This window comes from Atractosteus spatula, chromosome 17, assembly GCF_055471065.1.
Source record: "Atractosteus spatula isolate fAtrSpa1 chromosome 17, fAtrSpa1.hap1, whole genome shotgun sequence".
NCBI classification, from domain to species: domain Eukaryota; kingdom Metazoa; phylum Chordata; class Actinopteri; order Semionotiformes; family Lepisosteidae; genus Atractosteus; species Atractosteus spatula.
Genome location: NC_142722.1, coordinates 14,916,810 through 14,944,054, shown reverse-complemented (window position 1 = coordinate 14,944,054; position 27,245 = coordinate 14,916,810). Strand labels below are relative to the sequence as shown.

At 41.0% G+C, this 27,245-nt stretch overlaps 2 protein-coding genes across 5 annotated transcripts in view; both read right to left on the bottom strand.

Annotated features, from left to right (window-relative positions):
• Window positions 1–13,012, bottom strand: part of hectd4 (HECT domain containing E3 ubiquitin protein ligase 4) — an 87,778-nt gene extending 74,766 nt beyond the window's left edge. For all 4 annotated transcript variants that reach the window (XM_088935601.1, XM_088935602.1, XM_088935603.1 and 1 more), the window contains exon 1: window positions 12,462–13,012. In XM_088935601.1, the coding sequence (XP_088791727.1) occupies window positions 12,462–12,608 (147 nt within the window). In that variant the 5' untranslated portion in view covers window positions 12,609–13,012. The remainder of the gene's footprint in view (window positions 1–12,461) is intronic.
• A 6,917-nt stretch (window positions 13,013–19,929) lies between these two features.
• Window positions 19,930–25,629, bottom strand: rpl6 (ribosomal protein L6). The gene is made up of 6 exons (XM_088935600.1): window positions 24,214–25,629; window positions 23,561–23,659; window positions 23,230–23,373; window positions 22,618–22,666; window positions 21,115–21,299; window positions 19,930–20,127 (listed from the first exon to the last, which is right to left on the bottom strand). Exons 1-6 carry the CDS (start codon window positions 24,409–24,411, stop codon window positions 19,975–19,977), a joined length of 828 nt encoding a protein of 275 aa, XP_088791726.1. The 5' UTR covers window positions 24,412–25,629; the 3' UTR covers window positions 19,930–19,974.
• Window positions 25,630–27,245: the final 1,616 nt, after the last annotated feature.

Genomic DNA, 27,245 nt, shown 5'->3' with positions numbered 1-27,245 from the left:
CGCTTCACCCTAGAGCTGAACAAATCCTGCTGAACTGACCAATCACTGTGCTATCAGTTTCCAGCAGTCATTCCCATAATGCTTTAGTGCCAAAAGAAAGCTTTCAATTCAAATCACACCTATAAAAATACAGCTACTGTGTAGCGGTTTGAAGGCTTAACTCACATTAAACTTCACTACTTAATTTTTAGTTAGAAAACAAAACGAATATGCTGGACTCCTATGAAATTCAACATTATTTTGATTATGTTACACAAAGAAAAATGACTATATCACGTGTAAATGGTTAAATCTGTAACTTTGGTAATTAACCAAAGAGAAGTTGTACTTAACCAACATTTTATTATTATTGATTTAGTTTATGCCCAAGGCTTGTCGGGCTTTTAAAAAATCCATTACAACATTTAGCACACACATTTCATATTGATTCCATTCCAACTTATCACAACTGTGGCATTCCTTAAACCAGTGGTTCTACTGAAACAAACGGTTTCCAAAGAATAATTGGATTGCTCCTTGTTTCCTGATTTGAACCTCTCCACAGTGGGTGTAAATTACTGCCACACTACAAGCACAAGAGTGCTGCACAGGTCTGTGCAGTCTACAGGGGTGGCAGTGCTCAGGGCAGCCTGCACAGCCAGTCAGCTCTGAGAAGTCTTTTTTCAAAGAACAATTAGAAAGCAAAAACCTAAGCAGTAAATATGACAAGCAGAACACATAAAGAAGCAAAACAACAGAACTGTTAACAGTAATTACAGCTGCACTGCTCAGGGAATGCACTGAATCTTTCAGTTGTGCCATAAATAGAAACTGCATTTCAAATTATTAGAATGCAAGAAATCCTAGTAATGAGAAGCTTGTGCTATGCATACAGGAATAAATACCTATAGTTTGTTAGGTAAATTAGATCAGAATCAATTAAAAATAAGACAGCAAACAATGTACTTAATATCACAAATATGTTTAGCAATATTGTACACAGAAACAGAACTATAATTGTTTGAAGTTCTGTAAAAGACCAAGACAACAAATGGTAAAATAAAAATGCCAGTTGCTCCACATCCCCTGTTATCATGAACTCACACCACGGCCATGTCACTATTTGACTGTGACCAGGATTCCCCAACACATGAGGCACAATTAACCAAGAGTTACTGTACCTAGCCAGAGCTCACACCAATCTCCATTTAACAGGGACCCCTGTAACCTCCTGGCTTGAGAGACACACCTCTCCTGCAATCAGCATTAACCTTCCTGGAAAGCTCTGTGAAACTGGCTTGGTCTATGTGGAAATCCAGTTCCCGATCAATCCAGCTCCACCCAAGTGCAATCAAGGCTAGCATTCTTCAAAACGCTTGCATCCTTTCACACTGAAACGTGAGGTAAGGATATGCATTCCACATACTGTATAACACAAGATTGAGAATAGGCAATTACGTTATGATTAAATTTGAGGCAGGGAAACTAAATATATCACAGCCTAGAAATCAAGAACAATTCTGTGATTTTAGGTAAGCAAACTACAAAGAGACAAACTGGTAAACCCAGTTGGGGACCTAACACCACACAAGACAGAAATAATTGTATCAGACTTAGATATACAGAGACATTGCAAAACATTTATTCTTAAGATTAGCCAGAGCACACAAAAATAAAACCCATGATGTCTAAGCACTAAGCAGACATATCACAGAGTGCAAAGAATAAAAGACCTTTTTATTTTGACCACATCAAATGCAAAACAGGAGGAAGTCATCAACTACTTGAGAGCTGAGGTGATTCAGAGACTGGAGAGAAACGTAGGCTGTACTTGAAGACTAGTGAAAGTTCACAAAAATTATCACCAGATCATGTTATAGTAGAGAATAAAAAATAAGGAATTAAGCATCTCTCAAAAACAAACTGGGAGCTGCTGATATTAATCCACAAGTCCGTGAGGAAAGCAGAAAATATTTGTAAACAAGCACATTCAATCCTTAAAAAAGGAGGTTTTCTACAAACACAATAATCAACTGAGAAATCAGCCTCTAGCCATATTCACCCTCTCTCTAGAATAAGAACATTGAACATAGTTACACCAAACCCGTAGAACACACAGATATAATAACACCATGAGATTTTATTTCATGTTCTGGGGGAAATGATGCAAATAAAAATATTCCTTGCAGAGGGGCATTTACTCATTCTTTGATTTTTCTTTCTAGAAGGACTAACTACTGCAAAACAAAATCCCTTGGATGACCCTAGACCTGCCACGGTTCCTTTTCATGTGTGCTTTTTCAGTACACTGCTTGAGATACAGCGTTTGAAATAATCCTACTCAGACTGATGTTAACGGCCTGTGCCCTTTGGAGGCCAGCACTACCAGATATTCTCACTTCACCATTTCTCTCTCCCATACCGCTCAGCCAGCAGTCTTCTTCAGCAAAGTGAGATGGCGCCAAGCAAGAGGGAATGAAATGAATTAGGGCTGCATTACTGTCCTCATGTTACAGTGAAGCAGATACTGGAGACCACTCCACTAACCCATCACAATGTCAATGTAAAGCATGGGCTACTATTAGCAGGGCCTGGGCATGTGTCATATGTAAACAAAAACCAAATCGGACTCACATTTTGAGGCATAAAAGTTAGTGAATGAATTCATTTTGTGTCACCCTGTCCAAACACAGCAGAGTTAATATGGGGAAGCTTTAGTAACAAGTTTAAAGATTATGCGGAAAGAGAATAATGATCAACCCATTACATATGTAAACTGTTACATGTAACCAAGGGAAAAACTAACTTGTATTACAAATCCATCAACAGCAATTATGAACAATTCACAGTTGGTATGTCTACTTATGTTAGCAGACAGCACAAATGACATGGGATTAAGATGTCGGCACTCTACATTAATCCCCTATCCAACAATTTCCAGATGGTGAATGTCTTTTTACTGATCTGATCTTTATATTAGGAGATTTACTGATTTTGTTCACTTCTTGCAGCAAATTCTTGTCTCTTCCCTTTTCCTGTATTAAACAGAGTGGTAAAGGTGCATATTAACACAAATTCATATTCAAACTGAATCGTCTGAAAGACCAGAGTTAATGCTTTGGTCTGTGAGAGAAGAGAGTATTTCACCTGTTACATTCAAAAACAGTCTGCTTAAAAGCTAAACACATTATCTATGATATTTAAAATAATATATCACAAAGGATAACTGAAATGAAAAGCATCAAATAAAGGCAAGGCATTAACCTTTAGTGGGGTAAGACATCATGCCATTTTGCAAAGGTCTTTGGCACTCGAGGTGCTGGGCTTTGCATTCATTTCCTCCCACTCAGACTGTGGAAGATTACATTTCTAGTTACAGTATTAGAGGACCCGTTTACGTGACAATAACCTACAGGAAGACAGGTCAGGGATTTGCTGCACAACCCTGACAAAGCAAGGCTTAATGTAGACTGTACGATGCAGCCACAGGTTTTAAGAGCCTAAACTCTCTTGCCAGTTCCCCATCTAGCCACCGCTTGGCCTGGCCATCAGGATCCTCGATTTCCCTACACACGTCTTAGTCACTTTGTATTTCCATGGCAAACTGAAAACTAATGCACCCAGAATAGAAAAGCAAGGCAGACTTAAAATGGTTTAGCACAGGAAGTGGTAGAATGCAGAAGTTGGCCTACAAGAAAAGAAGACAAAAAGCACACTTACTGACCCAAGAGAGTTCAAGGACCGAGGTGGGGCATGCTCTTTTCATGCAGACTAGTTCAGACACAGAGGCCACTGCAGTCAGGTGCTTTTTCACGCTCCAGTAAGTGAGCCCTCTGTCACAACTATCGCGATCACACCACTGTCACACCTGCACCACACATTATCCTGCCATGCTGCTCACAGGCAGGATGTATGACCCCGTGGGCTAGCAGTCTGATGCATGGTTTCTGGACCAAGGCACTTCAGGAGGCATAGGTTCGGCATATCATTTACCACAGAGGCTGCAATTGAGATTCACGACGATGTGGGCAAGGACAGGCCTTTGCATGGAGGCAGCACAAAATGTACGGTAAATGCAAAAGAGGAAATGCTAAGCTAGAAGAGGCAACTTGTTAATGATGTCAACAAAAAACCCTTTTCACATCTTCTAGACAAATTTTATTTTGTCTCGTAAGATCTCAGAACATTTTGGCATTTCTTGCCATCAAGTTGTAAAAAAATATGCTGTAGCTCTGACATCAATGCAGAGAAAAGCAAACAGATACATTAAGGTTAAGGGAATGTCCTACACTGACAAGATGAGGGAAATTAACCTTTTTAGCCTTGTACAGAGAAGATGAGGGGACCAGATATAACTATTTAAAATCCTCAAGGGCACGATAAAGTCGAGAGAGAGGACTTCTCCAGAATCAACAGTGAAACATAAACCAGGGAGCATAAGTGAAAAATACAGGGACAGGCATTTAAAACTGAGAACAGGAGGCACTTCCTTCTCATAGGGTTGTGGGAGTCTGGAACAGCCATGTCAGTGATGCCTACAGTACATCCAGGCTACTTTAAAGAAATAGCTGGATGAGAAACAGGTTAATTATCTACTAACTCCTAAACAAGCTAGGTGGGCCTCCTCCTTTTAAACTGTTCTTACAGTCTGATGCTCAAGTATACACTCGACTATGGCTTCACTGCACTCTTTGGAGCCAAAGAGAGGGGAAGACCCAAACCATTCGATTTGAAAATAAGTCACGTACTGCATGCTCGGCTTTTCCGTACAATAGAGAAAACGGTGATCAACTTGGTTTCTCACACAGTCAAGAAACTGGGATACAAACAGACGTTCACTGCAAGCTCATTTCAAATTGAAATTGAAAATAGTTGTTTGGATGAAACTTACTATGGACTTCTTCTAAGCTTAGTCACCTGAAGGCTTCATGAGGTTAAATACAGGGCCTTCAGTGTTGCTAGTGATAAGAATTTTCCAAATATGAGTCAATTACTAACTTGTTGTTATTTCTAAGTCAAGCATGAGATGACAATGTTACAATTACAAAGTTAAACACAAATAATGCTACCCAGATTAAATTAATCCTAAAGCACAGTCTGAAGGACGGCACAAACTGGCCGCAAACACCAGTCACATGCACTATGCTTTCTGTCATGATATACTACATTTCCCTATTACTTCAGTAACTATTTCTGTTAAAAATATTGCCATTGTTTTTACTGGGTTTAGTTTGATTTCAAACTTAGGGTGCATACCATAATGAAGGATAAGCAACCATACTAATACAGGACCAAGTGTTGTAAATCCACTTTAATCAAGAGCTTGTCATTAATGGAAATTAATGCAGACCCTAGACTTTTTCCTGATCTCCAAACCGATGCGACCTATACTGATGTGAATTAGACATTTTTAGATCAAACAGTGCACCGGATTCTACACATTGTGCACCTAAACATTACATAATAATGTACAGCTCGGCTCCACAGAACAAAATACAAGCAGATGCCTAAAGAGGTTTACCAACCCCTTCTTTGTTGGGGGAAGACGTACACATGTGGTCCTGTTTCCAATGTCCTAGTTTTAAGGACACAGAACTCTTAATAAAGAGCTGATTTTTACATATACATGTATATAATACACCCATGTGAAGCAGGCCAGTCTAGATTCTTCACAGCAAAGGATTTAGCCATACTCTCAAACAAACACAAACACAACTAAAATGACCTCCCTTCGACAGCCAGAGATCACACATCCATGAATCAGCAGGAATGAATGGTGAAACGTTACAAGCCACTTATACAAAATGTGACAGGTACCAGCTGGAACATTGTTCACACAATGCAAATGACAATGAAGCATTATAGCATTAGCCAAATGTTTTCCATACAACATTCACAGTCCTTTAGAAAACAACAAGAAAGGCATCAGTTTTGTGTAATTGTCCTTATGGTTAATAACCAATTACAGTTTAGTTTGAGTTCAAGGAATGTGTAGCCTACTGCATTTTTAATTATTTTAAATTCTTATAAAAATCAGTTTAAAATCAAACCAATTAGTCTTTCTCCAAGTGGACAGGGGTGGAATGGATTAATTACACTCCACATACTGACTCGGGAGCTATTTGTAGCTTTGAAACTGGAGACTGTGAAAGCTGTCTCTTGTCAATATCTGTATCTAAATGTCTTTCTAATGCTATATAGCAATCGAATTGCTTCTATTTCAGTGCAGATCTCCATGAAACATTTTCTGGATCGTCTCCAAAAATGACATATTAATGCTGACAAAAAAAAAACGTATTGTTCCTGATGTGCTTAAGGTGCATCTAGAAAGATTTAACTTAAAAAGTATCAGAATTGCTGTCTATCTTGATCCACCACTTAGGCTGAAGAGTGTATTGAATAAAAGGCTTTATCATCACAATCTGTTAAAAGGAAGATGATTTTCGTTTTTAACAGTACAACAATATTGATACTTTAATGCACTCGTAATATACAAATTGGGAGATGTGTAGTGCTAAGAGAATAATTCCAAAACATATCAGTTTTTGTATTTAACACAGGCGCAGTTACTAGTGGCCTTGGCAAGACTCTTAAGTGATCAAACAAGGTACATAAAAGCAAGTCTGCTGTTTTTGCAATTTTAGGGCAGTGCTCATTTTATCTTATCATCCAGTAAAAGGAAACTCAAAACAAGGCGAGGTCAAAGCAGCTCATCTTCTAAAAGCCTCAAACCTGAAGGCATACTGTGCTCTACAGCCAGGAGGGCAGTGATCCAAATGGAGCAGCCCACACTGGTCAATAATCCCAGGAACTGAAGCACAACTAGTAGAGCACCACTGGAGCTGCCTGCAGAGAAGATGCATTAAGAATTTCAGGCTCCCAATGCACAAACAACCTCAAGTATCAGGAGGAAGAATTATCAGTCTTACAAAAGCAGCAGATGACATGACATCATACTTTGGAGGAAACATTAGTTTAAGTATACAATACATTTTTTTAAATAAAGATCAAACGGTATTGTTTTCTAAATCTAATACAATTCTGTCCTGTCTTTATGGTGATCTACATCAGTGGCAGTTCATATTTAGCATATCATGATGCTGTCGTTTGTAAAGAAAGCTTGTTTACCTTTTAGCAAGTAAAACTTACAAAATAATTTGATATACCCATGTTTTCTGATAGATAAGACTGCAGCAGAGAATATATTCTCTAATAAAATCCATTATTCTCACAGGACCAACAACAGTTTAAATGTTCATATTTAATGCATGTAAGGGCACTGAAAAGAAAGAAATAAGCTATTAACTTCCTGCAGGAATGTTGTTTAAACCAGGTCTTGGCCTCAAGATGACAGACCTGCTTAAGGATAACAGTAAAATTTAAAAAAGATGGAGTAAAAATTTATTTGGCACTATGAAGTCCCAATGGGGTCTTCTCCATTTTTAGTCCTGCACATTTGAAGGTCTCAAACTATTTGTATGTTTTGTGATATGTTGGAACTGAGGAATTTTAACACTAAATGGAATGTTCTCGTTACAGTCAAAAAGTGTGAGCAGAATATTTCCAGGAGTTCTCAGTACACATTTGCAGTGGGAAAAACAAAACAGTTCACTCTGAAAACTGCTGAGCATATTTGTTAAGTGGGAAAGGGACCATTTGCACACTTGTCAATTGAGTGTCACTGCATAGCTCCCCATTAACTCCGACAGGAATTGAATGCTTTTCTGCCGTTTTAATTCATGAACTCCTTTGCTGTGTAGCCTACACTTCAATGCTCAACATATCGCCTAAACACTCCAATGAATACCTCAAGGTAAATGTATTAAAGAATCAATTATGGCAATATAGTCACATCTGCAATACCTTTCAAAAGTATTTCAAAACATTTTGCAGTTTTAAACAAGACAATTTATCTTTTTTGCTTAGATGATCAACACTTCTTTCACTGGGCTATGTAAACTCACTTATAATTGCAAATATTAAACCTGACACACAGTTTTCTAAAACAGGAAACATACTATATTTTCCAGCTCATAAAACAGGATTTACTGGCATGTTTGAGTCAGAGTCATGCCTTTTCTTTAATTTGCTCATACAGTTCATAAAACACTTTTATAGCATCAGGGCTATTTTATTCAATAGTAATGGTGGTACATCCTTGATAGGTGAAGTTGCTCATTCTGGAAGATACTATTTTTACAATGAAAAGTTTTTACTAGTTTGTTCTCATTTTCCTTTGTCTCAGCAGCACTGTTATGATCTCAATGCATAGTGCCTTCAGAAAGTATTCACCTCGCTTGAGAAACTCCACCATCAGTACCAATGAGCTGTTTCTTACAACTTTAGATAGAATTGTGAAGATGCACAGATCTAAGGGAGTGGAATAAATACATATCAAGGGTATTCAATGTTCCCCGGAGCACAGTCAGGTTATCTTTAGGAAACAGAAAGAATACAGAATCACCAGACTCTTCTTAGTGCAGGCCGTCCTCCCAAACTGAGCAACCAGGCAAGAAGGATCGTGCTCAGAGAAGTGACCAGGAACTCAATGAGCATGCAGACAGAACTACAGAGCTGCGGAGATGGGATAACCTGTCCAAGGACAGCAATCTCCAGCTCTATACAGATTCAGCCTCTATGAGAGACCAAATGAGAGCAGCTAGACAAAAGTGAACAGCATTAGCTTTATCGGGTAGATCCGCAGACCATGTTGCAAAAGATTCTTGCCTGATGAAACAAAAATTGAACTCTTTGGCCTGAACACACAGCAATGTGCCTGGCACAAACAGCAACACAGCTCATCACCCATGTAATACCATCCCGATAGCACGGTTGTGGTAGTATCATCTTATGGGGATACTTTTCAGCAGCAGGTACTGAGCTGTCAGGAACAACAAATTGAACCAAATAAGCAAACGCTTCTGGAGAACCAGCTTGACCTAGAAAAAAACTTGGCAAAGACTCATGTCCAAATGGAACAACAACCACAAGCAGATAGTCAAAGTGACTCTAAAGTGGCTTCTGAACAAGAAGGTAAATCCTTGAGTGACCAGGCCAAAATTAAAGCCCAACTTGAATTCTATCAAGAATCTGGGAAAGGACTTGAATACTAGAGGTCACCGAAGCTCCTCATCTATACTGACAAAACGTGAACAAATCTGCAAGGAAAAAAATGGTGAAAAATCTCCTAATCCAGTTGTGCAAAGCTGACAGAGACACACCCAAGAAGACTCAAACCTATAACTGTGGGTTATAAAGGTGGGTCTGGGATGTATTGACTCTGTAAGGGTGAATATTCAGCTATAACATATTTCCATCTATCATAAGTTTTTGTTACACAAAAAACTATCTAAATTGTTGTGTATGTTGTGTGAATCAAGGGGAAAAATAATTTAATTAACAAATTCTGGTAGAAACAGATAATTGCAATTGTTCGGGGGGGTGCATATCTTCAAAGGCACTATGACATGAGCTTTCTGGTGTGAATATTATGCTACCACAAAATGTTAAGTACGACAACATTATTGCCTTCTAGCCTGAGCTCATTAGACCTCAGGAGCTAAGCAGGGCCGAGCTTGATCAGTACATGGATAAGACATATCCAAAGAAAGCCTGGGTGCTGCTGCAGGTCATGTCTGTGAACCTGTAGATGCCTGTGCACCATATTTACAAGCCATTGCCCTGTACGGTGACTGGGGACACCGAGCTGTAGGAATTGCCTTTCTCTGTAATAAAGTAACCCAAGGTTGTAAGTACATTACTTCAATGAAAAGTTTAGAATTTTTTCTTTTAACTTGGTCGTCTCCTTCCAAAAAACAACAATGGATAATGAGCATATCCAAAAACCCATACATAAAGCATAGAGAGCTCACTTTGAATATTCAATGCACTATGTCAGGGCTGGCATACTCACAAGACACGGGGGCTGACAACAGAGCCATTACTCACAAAGAGAACGGCTCATCTGGCTGCTCACATTGAAAATAACACAAAGGTGGTTCATAAAAATAAAAAATGCACACTTCCAAAAAAAAGTGTATTACAAGCAGAGAAAGATAACTCTGCTGAAGTTTCAACAGTTATTTCAATAGTGTAAAAAAAAGCAGACATTGAAATGTGGCAACTTTTCTGCACTCTGTCTCCAAGTAAGCACAGTGGGGTTTTTTTTTGCAACATGTACTGTAGCTCTGCAATCATTTCCAAACACATCCATTTTGAAAATAAAGGGTTTGAGCAGAAAGGATCTGGGGAAAAGATCAGGATTTTTGTTTTGAAGCAACAGGGGTGGAAAAAAATGAAAGAAAAGAAAAAGTTCCCCTATTGTAATTTTATTCACATTCCGTATTGTCAATAATAACCGATAACATTATAATCTCCTTAAACATTAAATATCTCAGTTTATTACATAAACATTTCTATTAAATGTTTATATTTAAAGCCTATATACAGTTTACTACATTGTAGTACAAAATATATGTACCTTTATGATTCTGTGTAATTTGGTGTGTCACTGTTCAAAACTGGCTTTTGCAACATATTAAGAACATTAAATATAATATTTATTTTGTCCCTAAATTATAAATTCATGTTCTAAAAAAACTGAAAATCAATATTTATACACACACACACATCAGTAAAAAAAATTAAATCAGTCTCTGATATCAGAGACAGTGACTCATTCACTGTATGTATAGGAAACAGGTGACTCTTGGTAACATTGCTGAATCCCAACTATTGTGCAAATACAAAAGTGAATAAATGACAGCCAGACTAAAGGTGATTTCAGAAGCCTGTTTACAAACCCTAGGATCTATACTGGTTTTAGATTGCAACTAAAACTAGCCATGCTGTAAGCAACTTTAAAAAAAACACTACTTCTCACTGAGTGGCTCAAAATCTTCCACACAGTGGAAACGTGGGTAAAATGTAAAAACGTTTTAAACTTCCAAAAAATGACTATTTTCTTTTGCAAGCACTGATATTGTTCTTTCAGAGTTTTCATTAATTTTAATTTATATGAACTTATCATAATGCACATGGCCATTCACTTTCCCACCATGTATCCAAATGTAACTAAATCAATGTAGATTTTGAGAAAATGCACCAAACTGCTCAAAATAAAATAGAACATATAGCTATTTTGTTAATACTCTCACAAATTATTCCATGCCAAATTGCAAAGCACTTTCAGCAACCTCTCAAAATTAGGTTAAGGTATTTGAGATACTGTATGTCAGAAATGTCTCGGTCTTTATTTCTTACAAATAGTAGGCCTAAGACATTTTCAATGTAATTTGAGGATGGGCATATAATCCAATATCTTTACCATCTACAAAAGTAGAAATTTATAAATTTGCACTCTTGATCTCCCACCATGACTAGGCCTCACCAGCAGTCTCACAAAAACGTGCCTAGGAACACTTTACAGTTCTAGTTGTACCAATAACAAAGCTCTCATGTGCGGTAATCATTTTAAACTTGCAATGGTCAGAACTTCTATGAAAATGAATGTGTAGAAGACTGGCACACTGTAGCTGGTAATGTCGTGGCTAATACTGAGCAATTTCTAATCAGCCACCAGCATGATGGTTTCCCTCATATATCACGGCTATGTTAGTATTCAAACGGACTCAACATGTATACAGTAACACCCAGGAGACGTCGGGGAACTCATGTCTGCTCTTTCCTGGGAAGGTAAAAAATTAAGGGGTTAGCATCTTACAAAGCACGTCGCGTCTTTGGAGTTTTTGAGAAGCAAAGCGCTGTAAACAAACTAAGGGGAGCTTCAACGCCTAACACACCGGCCTCTTCAAGACAGGAACCCTGATCTCCAGAAAAACCGACCCGACTTTCTTTATTTCTAGCGGAACGATACAATAAAACGAAGTTCAAAACATAAGCTGCCTACATATATACAAGTTCTAGACACAGAGTGATTTCAGAGCAAGATATTTTGTTCATTAAAGATATTTTTAAACGACAATGGATAGCCCTTCAGAATGTGCATCTATACAGCCTCTGCGAAAACTGTCAGTCAATAACTTCCAATCTCAAAGTGCACGGTTGCATGGCAAAGCACAATAAAGGGCTGGGATATCTATTCTTCCATGACTTCGATGTGCATCGCTATTTGAGGGGTCATTTCGGTCGCAACGGACTGCACTTCAAGGGAAATTCCACCTGAAACAAGGCTTTGCTTTGAGGAAACACGAGTCCTGCTCTACCTCAACTTGTTTTTCTGTTCAGTACAGATGAACAGGGTGGTACTGTGGCGCTACACAGCTGTTCACACCAAGACACCATGATAACAATTCAGCGTGTATACAGAACACTGAATCTGTCGACGTTACATTAGGTGCCGTCATCAGTTTAATCAATGTAGGTCCTTTATCTCCACTTTAATCTGCCCATAGCATTTCACCCACTGGGGGTATCTATACCCCCCTCCCCCCGCGACACAGGGTCGGGGTCGCTGGACTCACCTCCTGCTCGCTGTCCCCCGGTTCCGAGACCCCGATCTCGCTGGGCAGCTCGGCCAGGTCGGTGACCCGAATCAGCCCATCGTGAAGGAAAATCGTCTCTTCCTTCACTGACAGCCACTGGGACGAATCCACGGCCGCTGCGCCCATCTCTCTCCCCAGACAAAAACACCAGACAGGTCGGACATGAAAAAATACGAGTTCCTAGCAACGAGCCGACTCGTGCAAAAATATCGACGGCCACTACGATGCACTACCCAGTAGCCATTGTGCTGTCAAGGAAATGGTAATCACCAGTGTATGTCAGTGAACGCCGCCCGGGTCAGGAGCCTAGACGCTGCAGGTTACTGAGCTCTCTCTCTCTCTATGCCTCTCGCCTTTTTTTTCTGACAGAGTGGGCGTGACTCCGTGCACAAATTCGTTATTTTTCAAAAGTGATTAGCGCCTTTACTTTGCATCTGAAAACGGAGGTTATACAGAGCCCAGAAACGCAATGCGTGAAGCAGCCCGGCTCTGGAAGGGCAGTTGCTCCTGTCTGAAGTGACTGGTCAAATAATGGAAGCCCACAGCTCTCAGTGAGCCGCCATATTGGAAAGGCCCACCGCTCCCACAATCCACTGCGGCTTCATAAACATGACAACAAGCGCGGCCAATGAAGGAGCGAGGGTTTGCTTCCACTGTGCTCAGGTCCGGACGGAGCCAAACCGTGGCACCGGGCCGGATTCAAGATTCCACATGATCTGAAAGCTGACTCAAATCTTGATAGAGACATTTGAATCTATTGAGCTGTCATTTTCTTATAAGGAACACATTTTGGTGTAATGATCATCACCTGAAAAGGTGTTCTTTTTAAGAAGCACATGCTGAAACGAATAAAAAAACAACAAATCGGTATTGGAACCAACAGCATTTGTTGGATTTTTATCATCTCCCTCGTATATATGCAACTTTTTCACAGGATAGAGTTAGCTGTCACACTGATGTGTGTCTGTGGCTGCTGACTCTGACCTTATACGAGCAATGCAGGATTAGAAGTCTAGTTAGGCAGTCCTGTCTGTTAGCATTGTGAAATAAGATAAGATCGCTTTATTGGCCATATACAATTTCTTGTATTAGGAATTTGTCTTTTCGCATACCCCAGCTTGTTCTCCATAAGACACACAGACAGGGAGAGAAGCTGGGGGTCAGAGCACAGGATCAGCCATTGTACAGCGCCCCTGGAGCAGTTGGGGTGAAGGGCCTTGCTCAGGGGCCCAACGGAGTAGGATTCCTCTGCCGGCCGTGGGACACAAACCAGCAACCTTCCAGCCACAGGCGCAGATCCTTAGCCACAGAGCCACCGGACCGCATTAAATGCTAATTAATATGTACTTTCTAATAACAAATACGGATAACTACCTGTCTGATATCATTTAAAGACACACTTTGTTTTTTTAACACACAAATGGCATTTTGTATCTATAATAAATTTTCCAGAGTCTACAAAGAAAAACACTTTATTATCTTGGAGGTGAATGACATGATTGTCAACACTTTGCCAACAATGGAAGTGCATCCAGCAGCAGTGTGTCCAGTCTCCACTGCAGTCCGGATGCTTTTTCAGAGTTGGTGAAGTTGATGTTTTTCATGACATTGAAGATCTTTAATCCTTAATTAACTAAAACATACATAAAATCTGCAATTTATTGTCGTAAATGTTGTACAACAGCTAAGAAAGATTACTTTCTTTTTAATGAAGAAGAAAGACAGTCACTAGGTTTTAGCCGTTAAGTATTGAGTACTAGGCAACAGAACACACTAAGGCTCAGGACATGAGGGGTGCTAAAACTGACAAATTGGATTCAAATCTGTTAACACATAAGGCAATAATGATTTTTTTCATTTAAAAAATAACTGAGAGGCTTGAAAATAATAAGTTCTCAGTAGTACAGCCACAAAAGAACTGTTATGAGTGAAGTACAAAATATTCAGCACAGTAATGGGACACAGCTAGACAATGAAAGGGGAATGCCTGATGTACTTAAGGAGTGTATCACTCAGATGCTCACTAGGAAGAAAATCCACAGCATGTCTCAGACAGCAGAAAGACAAAGTTCAATACTTTTATTATGCAACAAGCAGAGGTGTTTCATTTACTAAAGGCATCCAAAATGAACAAATCCCCAGGACCCAGTGATATCCTACCAATTATACTCAAAGAAACAAGATATATTATCCAGAAGCTGTTGACACAACTCTTCCAACAGTCTGTCAAGACAGGAGTAATACATATAGACTTCAAATTGCTAATGCAGTAGCAATGCATAAGAAGGGTGCAAACATAAAACAAGGAATTTTAGACCAGTAAGTATTTCTTCTATTACATATAACATTATATAAACAACTATTGGAACTAAATTAAAGGTTCATGTATATGAAAATAAGACACTAGGGAAAAGTCAACATGGATTTGCAAAGGTAGTTCATACCTGTAGACAGTCAAGGAATTACTTGATTGGACTGGAAATTGGTTGATAAATAGAAATGAGAATACAGGTAAGGGGTGAATGCTCAACTGTGGGTGATGTAAATTAGTGGAGTACCACAGTGTCCTGTACTAGGACCACTACTCTTCCTAATTTATATCAATGATCTAGATTTTGGTACTTTTAGAAACCAGTCAATTTTGTAGATTATGCCAAAGTAGCAAAATTGGCAAACAATGTAGAAGCAACTAGTGAAATTCACAACTGGGCAAACTCATGGCAGATTAAATTTAATGCAGAGTGCAGAGTTTTGCATGGTAAACATATAATCTATTTATACAAAATGGGTAACACTGAGCTTGAATAGGTTTCATATGGAAAAGACAGATATGTTGACTTATCATTTTCATAATCTAGAAAATGTGGGGAAGGCTAACAATATGTTATGATATCTAGTTAAAAGTGCACAATTTAAATCAAGGGATGTCATGTTAAAATGGCCTAGAAATGTCTAATTTAAAATGTTATGGATTTTTTTTTCACTGTTTCAGAAAACACCTGGAATCAGTCTGGAGAAGAGCAACCAGGTATGTTAAAATATAGGGAATATCATACAAGGCTGAAGAAACTGAACTTTTTAGTCTTGAACAGAAAACACTGAAAACAAACTGAAATGACTATTTACTAATTTACTAAGTATTAAATAAAAGAAAGCTCTTAACTGTCTCCATGGTTCAATTTAAATACTTCATCTCCTATTTCCTAAGACTAGGCTGCAGGTTGTGAGATTCCGATTTTTACCTGTATACAAAAGCTGTAGAGCACTGCCTCAATATTTCAGTTCTTATAAACATGACTAACATGCTTAACTCTGCATCTAACTGCAAAGCAATGTTAAAGTGTGTTTGCTGCTGAAATGATGAGTTAGTTGCCTAAAATTGGCCCAATTAAGACAGTTATTTAAGCTCATTAATAACTAAATTGGAGTGAAAACTTGCAGAAACATCAGTCTGCAGGACAGTGATTTGATAACTCTAGGCTAGACACGAATGGCACCAAATTTATCAATAACTGGAAAATGATAAATAAGCTTGGCGATCCCAATTTAATTAGATTCTGTTCTCCTGCCTTCAGGAACATGAAAATTGCAGTTGGGCGCTTCTCTTTGCGACGTGCGGCAGATCCCTGTTCTCGCTTGTTTTCGTTAGTTTTGTAGTTGTCTTGTGATTTTTTCTTTTATTTCTCTTTTCTTCAACTATTTTTACTCCTTTACGTAAAACTCTACTCCAGGACTACCTGGCTGTTTTCCGGTTTATGGCTGAAATGAGCTGGATGCTGGCGACGGTGGTTTGAAACGTAGCCGAGAATTCCTCTTATCTGTAAGCTTCACTATCTCCAAGCCTCGGATACCCTTCTGGCCAAACTTCCTCAAGCTAATCTGTGTTCTACACAGAATACGGATTTTTAAAAACTCAAACTCAAGTGTAAACGCGGTGAGAGGGACGGTTTGAGACAGAGACTCCGGCAGAGGAGGAAACTCCTCTCCTCCTCTGCCCACGACGGTTTTGTCTAATATTCGCTCCTTGAAAGGCACCAGCCTGGATGAACTTTATGCCAGCGTGCGATTCTTGCATGAATTTCGCGATGCCTCCGTACTTGCTTTTACGGAGAGCAAGCAGGCTCCATGAGGCAGAAAGGACGATGAGGTCAGGCCTGAAGGGTTTTCTCTACCCGACTGGACAGAGAGAGAGAGGCGCTGTAAGCACAGGTAAACATAACGGTCTGTCTGATGATTAATAACCGCTGGTGTCAAAATATTACCGTCCGACATTGAAGTGGCACACCCGACATCGAACTGCTGAGCATCCCTGCTATCCCAGCTTTTTATATCCGAACGAAGAAAAAGTCGTCTGAAATCATTTTTAATGTCAGCGTTCGCAGAAAAAAATACACTTTGCACATATTATCAATATGTGACCTGCCCCAAGCTGCTGAACAGAATTATTGATCCCTGCTACGGGATCATTCCAATTGCCTACTGCTCCCCCACAAGACCTCTACTGGGCATCCGACCATAACACGGTGCTTCTCAGGCCGATCCACCAGCTGCTGTCCGAGAGGAGCAAACCAGAGACAAGAACAGCGGAAGTCTGGGACATGAACAGCATTGAACGGCTGCAGGGCTGTTTCGACTGCACGCAGTGAGATGTGGTTAGAGACACGTCAAAGGATGGGATGTTCACGATCTCGCTGGGGTGGTATCGGAATACATTTCTTTCTGTGTATACGCCATCATTCCTACTAAAAGCTTTAAGGTTTATTGCTTACACTTATATAGCGCTTTTTTGGACACTCCACTCAAAGCGCTTTACAGGTAATGGAGTCCCCCCTCCACCACCAATGTGCAGCATCCACCTGGATGATGCGACGGCAGCCATAGTGCGCCAGAACGCTGCCCACACACCAGCTATCAGTGGGGAGGAGAGCAGAGAGTAATGAAGCCAATTCATAGATGGGGATAATTATGAGGCCATGATTGGTAAGGGCCAATGGGAAATTTGGCCAGGACGCCAGGGTTACACCCCTACTCTTTTCAAGAAACGCCCTGGGATTTTTAATGACCACAGAGAGTCAGGACCTCAGTTTTACGTCTCATCCGAAGGACGGCACCTGTTTACAGTATAGTGTTCCCATCACTATACTGGGGCATTAGGACCCACGTGGACCACAGGGTGAGCACCCCCTGCTGGCCCCACTAACACCTCTTCCAGCAGCAACCTTAGTTTTTCCCAGGAGGTCTCCCATCCAGGTACTGACCAGGCTCACACCTGCTTAGCTTCAGTGGGTTGCCAGTTGTGAGTTGCAGGGTGATATGGCTGCTGCAAATAACACACCCTGGGTAACCAAGAGTCTTAATTTGCTACTTATTTTGACTCATCTTACCATTTCAATCAATGGTACCGATGTTACCAAACCAGCAAGTGAGACAGAATGTTAAGACACTTTCAGCAAAAGACCTTAGTAGAAAAGTGTTAGGATGGTTCTATCTACCTTGAAATAGCTTAGTTTCCTCAGAAATATGTCTCTGTTGTCCTTTTTTAGAAATGGTGTCACAGCATTTATCCCAACTCAGGTTTTTGTCTATGACTCGATGACCAGCCCCAAGTACTTGTAGTCATTGACAGTTTCTACTGTCTGACCATTAATCACAGTAGGTTGGAGGGGTGTAGCATTTTTCCTAAAACGAATGACCAGCTCCCTTGTTTTTAAAACATGTGATTGCAAAGAGAACGCGTTACACCGTTTAGTAAAGTCATTTAGAATGGGTCGATGAGGGTTTTCTGGGTCCCTTAATAAGCTGACCAGGACTGTGTGTTATCAACAAACTTAAAGAGATTCTATTTGAGTGTTTGCTTTTAATAATAATAATTACTTACACTTATAGAGCGCTTTTCTGGACACTCCACTCAAAACGCTTTACAGGTAAAGGGGACTCCTCTCCACCACCACCAGTGTGCAGCCCCACCTGGAGGATGTGACAGCAGCCATAGTGCACCAGAACGCTCCCCACACACGGTTGTATTGTGTTAATTGGGGCAAATCAAATCCCCTTAAATACCCTCTACAAAGAGAGGGTGGCAAACTAGGCAAAGTGTATGATGGATTGTGTCTCTCACCCACTGCGAGTTCACACTTCTCCCGTCTGGGAGTAACACTAACAGACACAGGAAATCTTTCATCCTCACTGAAATATCCCTTGTCCAACATTGTATCATTACTACCTTCTCCCTTATCTTGCGGTAACACTGTTGCACTGACTTCTTGGTAAAATTTAATCCGTCATGGTATAATGTTGGGAGTGTGCCGTAAAACAAGTCTCCCCAATGGGACAATAAAGCTCAAACTGTTTATTTTTTCTGATATGCCATCACAGTTGGAAATTGAATTTTAAGATTGCAGAGAAGTTTTGTTTTTTTACACTCTGAAATAGTCACCCAACTGGAGTCCCCAGAAGACCCTGCCTTGATCCTGGATAGTCACGATACAACAAATTTCATAGGCCACTAGAACATTCTTCAAGACTTAGGACTAGCTTCAGTGACCAATTAAGCAGGTAACCTTTGAAATAATTCGGCCATCTGGGTCCACAATTTGAGTACAGTTCCACTCTTAAGAACCAGAACACTTCATTAGATCAATAACTCACAGGTGCTCCTAGCATTCAGAATGTACATGTACAACACTGAGTTAATGCTGTCCAAGGATGGAGACCTCTTCTTTAAATTACTAGGCTGTCCATATCTTATGGTAAATGCTGTGGTCTTTGCCCTGGTCTTGAGTGTGCTCAAAAAAACTCCTTTTCTTGGTTCATCAGTGTGTAAGTCAACATGTGCTCAAAACACATTTGTACTTATGCTGCCCAATTACGTGCACTAAACATACCTAGAATATTCAACACGAAGAGCAGACAAGATGGCTGGAGTTTCCAAAAACCCTATATGCACGTCACGAAACAACTATACTACAAAAATTAGTTGAGAACACTTTCAGTGCAGACCAGAAAAGTACAGAAATCCATTCTGCAGCATAAACTGAACCAGGAAACTGCAAGCATTGTAGATTCTGGATCCAAATGGTCTTGGATGCAACCTATGAGTGCACCATCTATACAGCTTAAGTGATAAACCCACTGTCAAATTAAGGCCACTCTAATGGAAAGGATTTGTACTGAGGGAAATGTAACCCTGAAATCTTGAGAGTCAGTTTTAAATAGGGAGGCCATTCAGTCATTTTCATTCATTTCAACTTTAATCCGATGTGTGTTTAGTGTACTGGTGCACTGTGCCCGCTGTCATCTTCCGGGTGGGGATGCACATTGGGGGTGGTGGAGGGGAGTCCCCAGTACCTGTAAAGCGCTTCAAGTGGAGCGTCCATAGAAATTATACAAGTGTAATTATCTGCATGTGAAATATGTTCTCAATGCAAAAGAAACATCAAGACAAAACTTTACAGTCTCCAAGTAATCCACATTTATTCTGTTTAACACAAGTTTAAAAAACCAGCTTGTGAGGGTAAACTCCATTGGAGAGGAAGAATGAGGATCGCAGGTAGCCCTGCAGCTGTGGGGTCTTCTTGACGATGGGCAGAATCTGGGCGTCCACAGCTTTCTGATCCTGCTTTCTCTGCTCTGTGATCTGGTATTTCTGTAAAACAAGAATTCCATTTATGAGAAAAATTCATAGTAATTCATTTTAAATATACATCTCTATTAACATTTTTGCCAATGTGAAAATTCTAAAACAAGGTAAGTTTTAGCTCATGGAAAATATCCATCTTCAACTCCTAAAACAATTAAACCTACATCAGTACATATCAGTATATACACTTCGTCAAACCTATAGCTACTATATTAATGGATGAACATCACAGTCCTCTTCATACAAATTAAGATGATCAAATGCTTAATAGAAAAACAAGTCCCAAGTTCTCAGTAAGCAGGCAAAAGCAGAGCCCTCAGACAGGTGAGGTGTGATCAGGAAGGGCAGTGAACCCCTGACACCCAGCATCGGGGTTGCCTTAAGGCTGAAGGACTTCTGGGGGGGCTGAATGAACTCCACAGCAAGTGCAGGATTTAGCATATCAGAGGCGATTAGAGCTAAAACACAGCACAGGCTCACTGGAGGAACAAGGCTTGTGCACTTTCTTCTATAACAAGCACAGTCATCCTCCCCTTTTCACACAACAGCTTGTCACTGGGAGACTGAAGCAGCACCCCAACAACACTACAAGTTCACAAAAACACAAACAGCCACATGGGTTGCTGCTCCATGCAAAGCCAGGTATCCCACACTAGCAAAGGCTCAAAACCTTTGTGGCAATCAACTCTTCTGAAAGTTTAATCTCTTTCAAGAAATGTGTTAAGTAATCTGTAATTCATTTAACACTTAGTGTAGTTTCACTGAGACAAGAAACTCACAAATATGGGTGCTGTTTAGTACTTCACAAACAAAAGCCTGATGGTAAAGAAAGTTAGTATGGTTTAATTCAATTCTAATTATTTTCTGTAATGTATTTTAATGCATTAATTTTGACCTAAGCTATATTTTAAACTAATACCTGCACCACTGTACATTCTTAAAATGGACTGCAAATTCACTTCAGCAGAGCAATCAGGATTTACTCCAAGTTACCTCTTTCTCAGTATCAAAGATCTCTCCCTCCTGGTGCCTGGGTCGTCTCAGCCTCTTCTTCTTGAAGTAAGAGTCAGTCAGGGTCTTCGGGATCTTAACGCCAGAGATGTCAATCTTTGTGCCGGTGGCAATGACGAACTTCTGGTGTGCTCTGCGCAGGGGCACGCGGTTCAGCACCAAAGGACCTGCCAGGTTCAGAGACGCAATGATAAAAACAGCTGACAAGCATCTAATGATGCCTTAAAGAAAGCAAGAACCAACACCCCAAAGAAACAAAAAAGTAACATTTCCTTTAATGCATTTTCTCTTCCTCAACCATTCACATGTAGATATGTCCTAATTGGACCAAATTTTGGAATCTAAACAAAAAGCTAAAAATCCTTAATGAACTGGACTTCCAGACTTAAGATAGAGGAAAATGACACTTCAGAATGAGTCTACCCAATGCCAGGGGCACCAGTTCTTAAAACCACAAGCCATGACATACTAAGTGAAAATTAAAGCATAGTGCGTTACTCACAGCTAATCATTTAAAAAAGAAATACCTGTTCAAAATATGGAGCCCTTCCACAGTATTGCAATCATAACATTTCAGGACCGATACTCATCTCTCTCTATCCTTTCATGTTAAGGCTGAAAGTCTTGGATGTCATACCTTTCAAATTCCAATATAAATAACTTCACTCATCAGTAACATTATATATGCACAGGCTTAACTCCTCTGACCAGGAATGAAAACCCTTGGTTTAGTGACCACAACTTCAACATTTATCACATCGTACAAACGTTTTCAGCATTCATCAATTTAAATTCTTAAGACCATTCATTCACACCCACAGAGCTGAAAAACCCTTAAACTCGGAACTACTTTTTGCACTGTCCCAGTTTCACCTGCTGGTCTCCAAAACCCAGATAACCTGTGACAGGGTCACCCATTCACTACAGCAATTACTTCAACACCATCAACATGCAGAGCTGTCAATCATCTGTAGATGGAATTCATCCCAGAGATGAAGCGATACACAAATCACTATTCCAGTTAATATTCTGCATAAAACTGACAGTCATATTAAACTGCAACTGCAAAGTATCTGTAGTTTTGCTATAATGTTTAAATAAAACCCCACTCTTAATCTGCTTTTGCTAAAAAATACACATGTACTACTATTGCCGATATACACACAACCAGCAACAGAAATACATGTAGTATGCTAGGTGATGAGAAGTGCAGAAGAACACTAGATGAGCCGTTACTAATGTATGAGCACAAGACACCATAAAATACACAGAATGTCTTCATGCAGGGGTTTGCAACCTGGGGGTAAGAGGCTCTTCTGGGTATCCCAGGAAACTCAGAACTTTTTACACAAGGACCATGGTCGTATAAACACTCTTGGAACTCTGCAGTAATGCCTTTGATGAACAAAACTATTTACATATGAACCCGAATGTAAAACTTCAAGTTCTGAAAAACTTTACATGCGTAAAGCTCAAAACTCTTACCAGTCACAAGCAGAAGACCACTGGCGAGTTGCTTGAGGAAAACCACACGCTGAAAGAGGAAGTCATGCCATTATGAAATATTATTTAATTATTAAATGTCAATTTAGTAACACTTCTTATTGGGCCTTAGGGAACAAAACACATTTCCCTCACACCCAACAAGGCTGCTTGTGCTGGAGTCTCTTCAGAAAAGAACGTTCACTAATGACAGTTGCGCCGCACAGCACCTTTTACTAAGGCAAGCATGCTGTAGCCGGGAAACACTGCTTCAGCAGACAGGGGCCCAGTAATGCCTTTGCATTGTATTCCTAAGGGACTCAGTATTGGCTTAGAGGGGAAAAATTTTAGGGTCAATCTTAAAATGTGCAATTACGTGTCAAGATATTTCCAAAGCTTATTTCATTCCAACAGTACAGGACTCGCCTTTTAGCCACCATGGTTTGTGAAATCCCGGCGAAGGGCAAAAGCTTGGACTTCCTACAGTCTTCCAAGCTCATTCCACTCTTTTAGCCTCACAAACGCCCTAACTCCGCAGCAACTGTATTTCTCACAGGAGGACTCCAGCTGTTCATGACACTGACAGAACAGTCCAGTTCTGCGTGAGCCTCTCACCTTGCCCCGGTGGCGGCCAGTCAGCAGAATGAGCACAGTGCCAGGGGTGATGCTGGCTCGCAGCTTCCTCGTGTGCTGGCTGAAGGGCTTCTTCCCATGACTCAGCAGCTTGCGAGGAACATCTTCTGTGGGGTAGTAACGGGGCTGGAGAAGAGGGTGGGGAAAAAACACCAAACTAGTCAACAGAAACTCTACAAACAACTACAAACAGTTGCTTTCCTATAAATGCAAAACATCACTAACACAAAATCCACAAACTTCTGCAAAACCCAACTGAATTAAACTGGGTGCTGAGAAATGTCCGATGACTTGGGTAAGAAAAGAAGCATACCATCTTACGGAGCTTGACCACACGCGTGCCTCCATTTTTGTCCCCTCCGACAGTCTTGGTGACAGTGGCTTGAGCCTTTTCCTTCAGCTTCTTCTCAATCTGTAATGACACGCTGGATTAAACAAGTGCATGGCTGCACCCACGTCCCATACAACCTCAAGGCTAAGACAGGATAATACCCAAGGGGCACATACATAAGAATGCACATGTTAATGAGCATTTAGTGCGGTCCGGTGGCTCTGTGGCTGGAAGGTTGCCGGTTCGTATCCTGCGGCCAGCAGAGGAGTCGTACTCTGTTGGGCCCCTGAGCAAGGCCCTTCACCCCAACTGCTCCAGGGGTGCTGTACAATGGCTGACCCTGCGCTCTGAACCCAAGCTTCTCTCCCTGTCTGTGCATCTCATGGAGAGCAAGTTGGGAGTATGCAAAAAGAAATTCCTAATACAAGAAATTGTATATGGCCAATAAAGTGATCTTATCTTTCCTGCATATTGCTCAATACCACTGACATACTGTTGTTTAAGAACTATGTTGCTTATACACAATTTGCATTACGGATGTATTACATGGTCAGACTGCCACCAATGTCTCCCACAGTCTAAAGGCACAGGCTGCACCCCAGCGGGGTGAGTGGAGTGAGTGGAAAGGCGCTGACCTTGGTCTCCGTGGTCTTGGTCTTGCGCTTGTACAGGGCCCTCCTCTCGTACATGGCGCTGCGGGAGAACCTCCTCAGGCCCCGCGCCAGCAGCGGATTGCGGCACGTGTGGTGCAGCTTCTTCTTCGCCACCTTCTTCTTCTTGTCTTCTGCCATCTGACGGAGAAGGGGGGGGGGGGTATGAGGTTTTCTGAACATTTTCAGATTCAAGCCACTACAGCCACACTACTACATGCATGAGCCAAGCTGGGTGCTAAACTGGTTTATTTTCTAACCCAGGGCGACAGTGCGACAGGTCCTGAGACACTCAAAGTACTGAAGAAAGGCTTGTCAATGAGTCGATTAGCTGGATGGCTAAGATTAAGGTCAGAATGAAAACCTAGACAACGCCCCCCACCATTCAACGAGCCGAGTTCAAACCCCATTTCCATCCCCAAAAAACCACCCAGGCAGCAGGAGTGCGGCTTGGATTAGCCGTGTCCGCAACGCAACCGCATGAGCGCCAAGATGCATCATTTCAAGGGTAAAACCTACTGCAATGCATTGTTTACTGTAAGAATTCTAGCTCTAGTTCAAAGCGAAAATGCATTCAGATAAAAAAAAAAATCGCCTTATGTCAGAACGCCGGTCTAGTTAATCAGCGTCTCCAATCGGTACGACGCTCGGTTTCAGCAATTTGATCGAAACGAGGGCAGGAAAGATAAAACAAGTAAACAACGTAAACAACCGAAAAACAATTCGCAAGGTACTCCTGATAACGATTTAGGAGCACCCATGAATCTGACGCAGGAAAGGCAGGCAGGCAGGCAGCCCGGGCGCAGGCCGCCGCCGCCGTTACCAGAGACACACGGGAACCGGCCAGCTCCGCGACGGCCTTTCCCCCCACTCGAGTCCGTGAGGAAACGCTAACGGGATCACGCGGGTTTCCGAAAGTGTGGCGTTATTCTCGCATTTCTAACCCGCTGATGAACGCGGGTCTGTGTGGGGTATTCGCTAGCTTGACACATGCAAAACACACCAGCAGCCAGACCGAGATCCGTCCCCGGTAACCTAGATCCGGCTGTTTTACAGCTAATTAAACATAAAAAAACCGCCTCCGAAACGTGTTCTATACGATATGGTACTAATGTTTGCATCTACTTGTAACCCTGACAGTAACTCGTTTGAATGGTTTAAGAATATTTCTGCACCGTGTCCCAAGTACTGTAACGGCAGGCCTATACTTTCAGTACACAACAGCAAATTACACCATCAAAAACCTAACCAGACGACACCATTCCCAGAAAAAGTTATTCTTAAATATGTTAGCTTTCTGTGAAGTAAGGGATTTGGGGGCCCTTTTGAGTAACTTTAAAAGATTGTCACGGATTTTAATTCAGCAATTCAAGCACCGAGGAGCCATTCTTACCTTAGCTCACTAGAAAAGGATCGACATCCGGGTCATTCACGATTAAAAATGCGCCGTTGAATGACGTCACACGCACGGTAGGTCGCAAAGCTTGCTGGACATAGTAGTTTTCCATGGGTATTAAGCCCATTTTCTTCTTGACAAGATGTTTCAATTGTCCTACGAAATTACCTATATGTTTATTTCATATGAATCGATATTATAATGATAAAAAGTGTAGGATCCTCTTGTCAATAATTATTCCTTTGACTTTATTTTATTTATCATTTGCTTTATCCAAAGCTCTTTCAAACCAAATTAATTATAATTATAATAATTGCTTACACTTATATAGTGCTTTTCTGGACACTCCACTGAAAGCGCTTTACAGGTAATGGGGACACCCCTCCACCACCACAAATGTGCAGCCCCACCTGGATGATGCAACAGCAGCCATAGTGCACCAGTACACTCCCCACACACCAGCTCTCAGTGGGGAGGAGAGCAGAGTAATAAAGCCAATTCATTGATGGGGATTATTAGGAGGCCATGATTGGTAAGGGCCAATGGGAAATTTGGCCAGGACGCCGGGGTAACACACCCTGGGATTTTTAATGACCACAGAGAGTCAGGACCTCAATCCTCAGAAGGACGGCACCCGTTTACAGTATAGTGTCCCCGTCCCTATACTGGGGCATTAGGACCCACATGGACCGCAAGACAATGAGATTATAAAAGAAACTGTGCGAAATGAGGGATTTAAACTAAGGTAATTGGTTGAAATAATACAATAACTCCATGAATTAGTTAAGAATTTGCCTGGGGCAAAACGCAGGGGACACAGCAGTTCCCTGGGGCAGGAATGAGAGCCCCTTCGTCAGAGTGGGGTTCACACCCCTCTCCTGAGGGCTGTATTCCTGCAGATCTTCACTGCAACACACTGATCTAATTCAGCTAATTCACACTGATCTAATTATTGCCTTAACTGGAGCCGTAGAACAATTCCTCCCAGCATGTCGGGTGCTGGTGATTTAAAAAGATCCTTACAACCCACAGGAATGGGGATCCCTAACCCTGGAGCAACACTGTCTTCTGGATTCTTTATCACAGGCTAAGTGATTTAAGTTTTCTGTTTGGGGCATATTTGTAAATTTGCTTTCAGCTCTTAAAAGGTCAAATGGAATTTGTGATTGATATCAACACTGTAACAATCTCTGAGTTTCAGAACTGTCCTCATTCAGGTCTGCTGCCTGAGATACAGCCGAATGGTTCTCCGCAGCAGGACAAAAATGCTGATTGTGGGAGTGTGTGACAGTGTCACCCCCACCTGTGTCTGCTCACCACCAGCTGATCAACTGGTACAAACAGTTCAGAGAAATTATGTGCGGTGCTGAAAAGACTAATCAAGGAATCAAAGAGCCAGAATAAGGGAGACAAACTGAGCATTAATGAAACCTTTATGCACAACCTTTTTGGCATGTGAAATGTTTTTGCTGGATGGATTTAGTAAAGCCCTGAAATCTCAACAACCTTGCTGCAAGAGTGGAGTACAGTAAAAAGCTGCAGGAACTCTGGAGAACTCAGCCAAAAGAGTCTGTGTCTCACCTTGGTTTGCTGATGAGCTGTGGAATCAGCACTCAGGAAT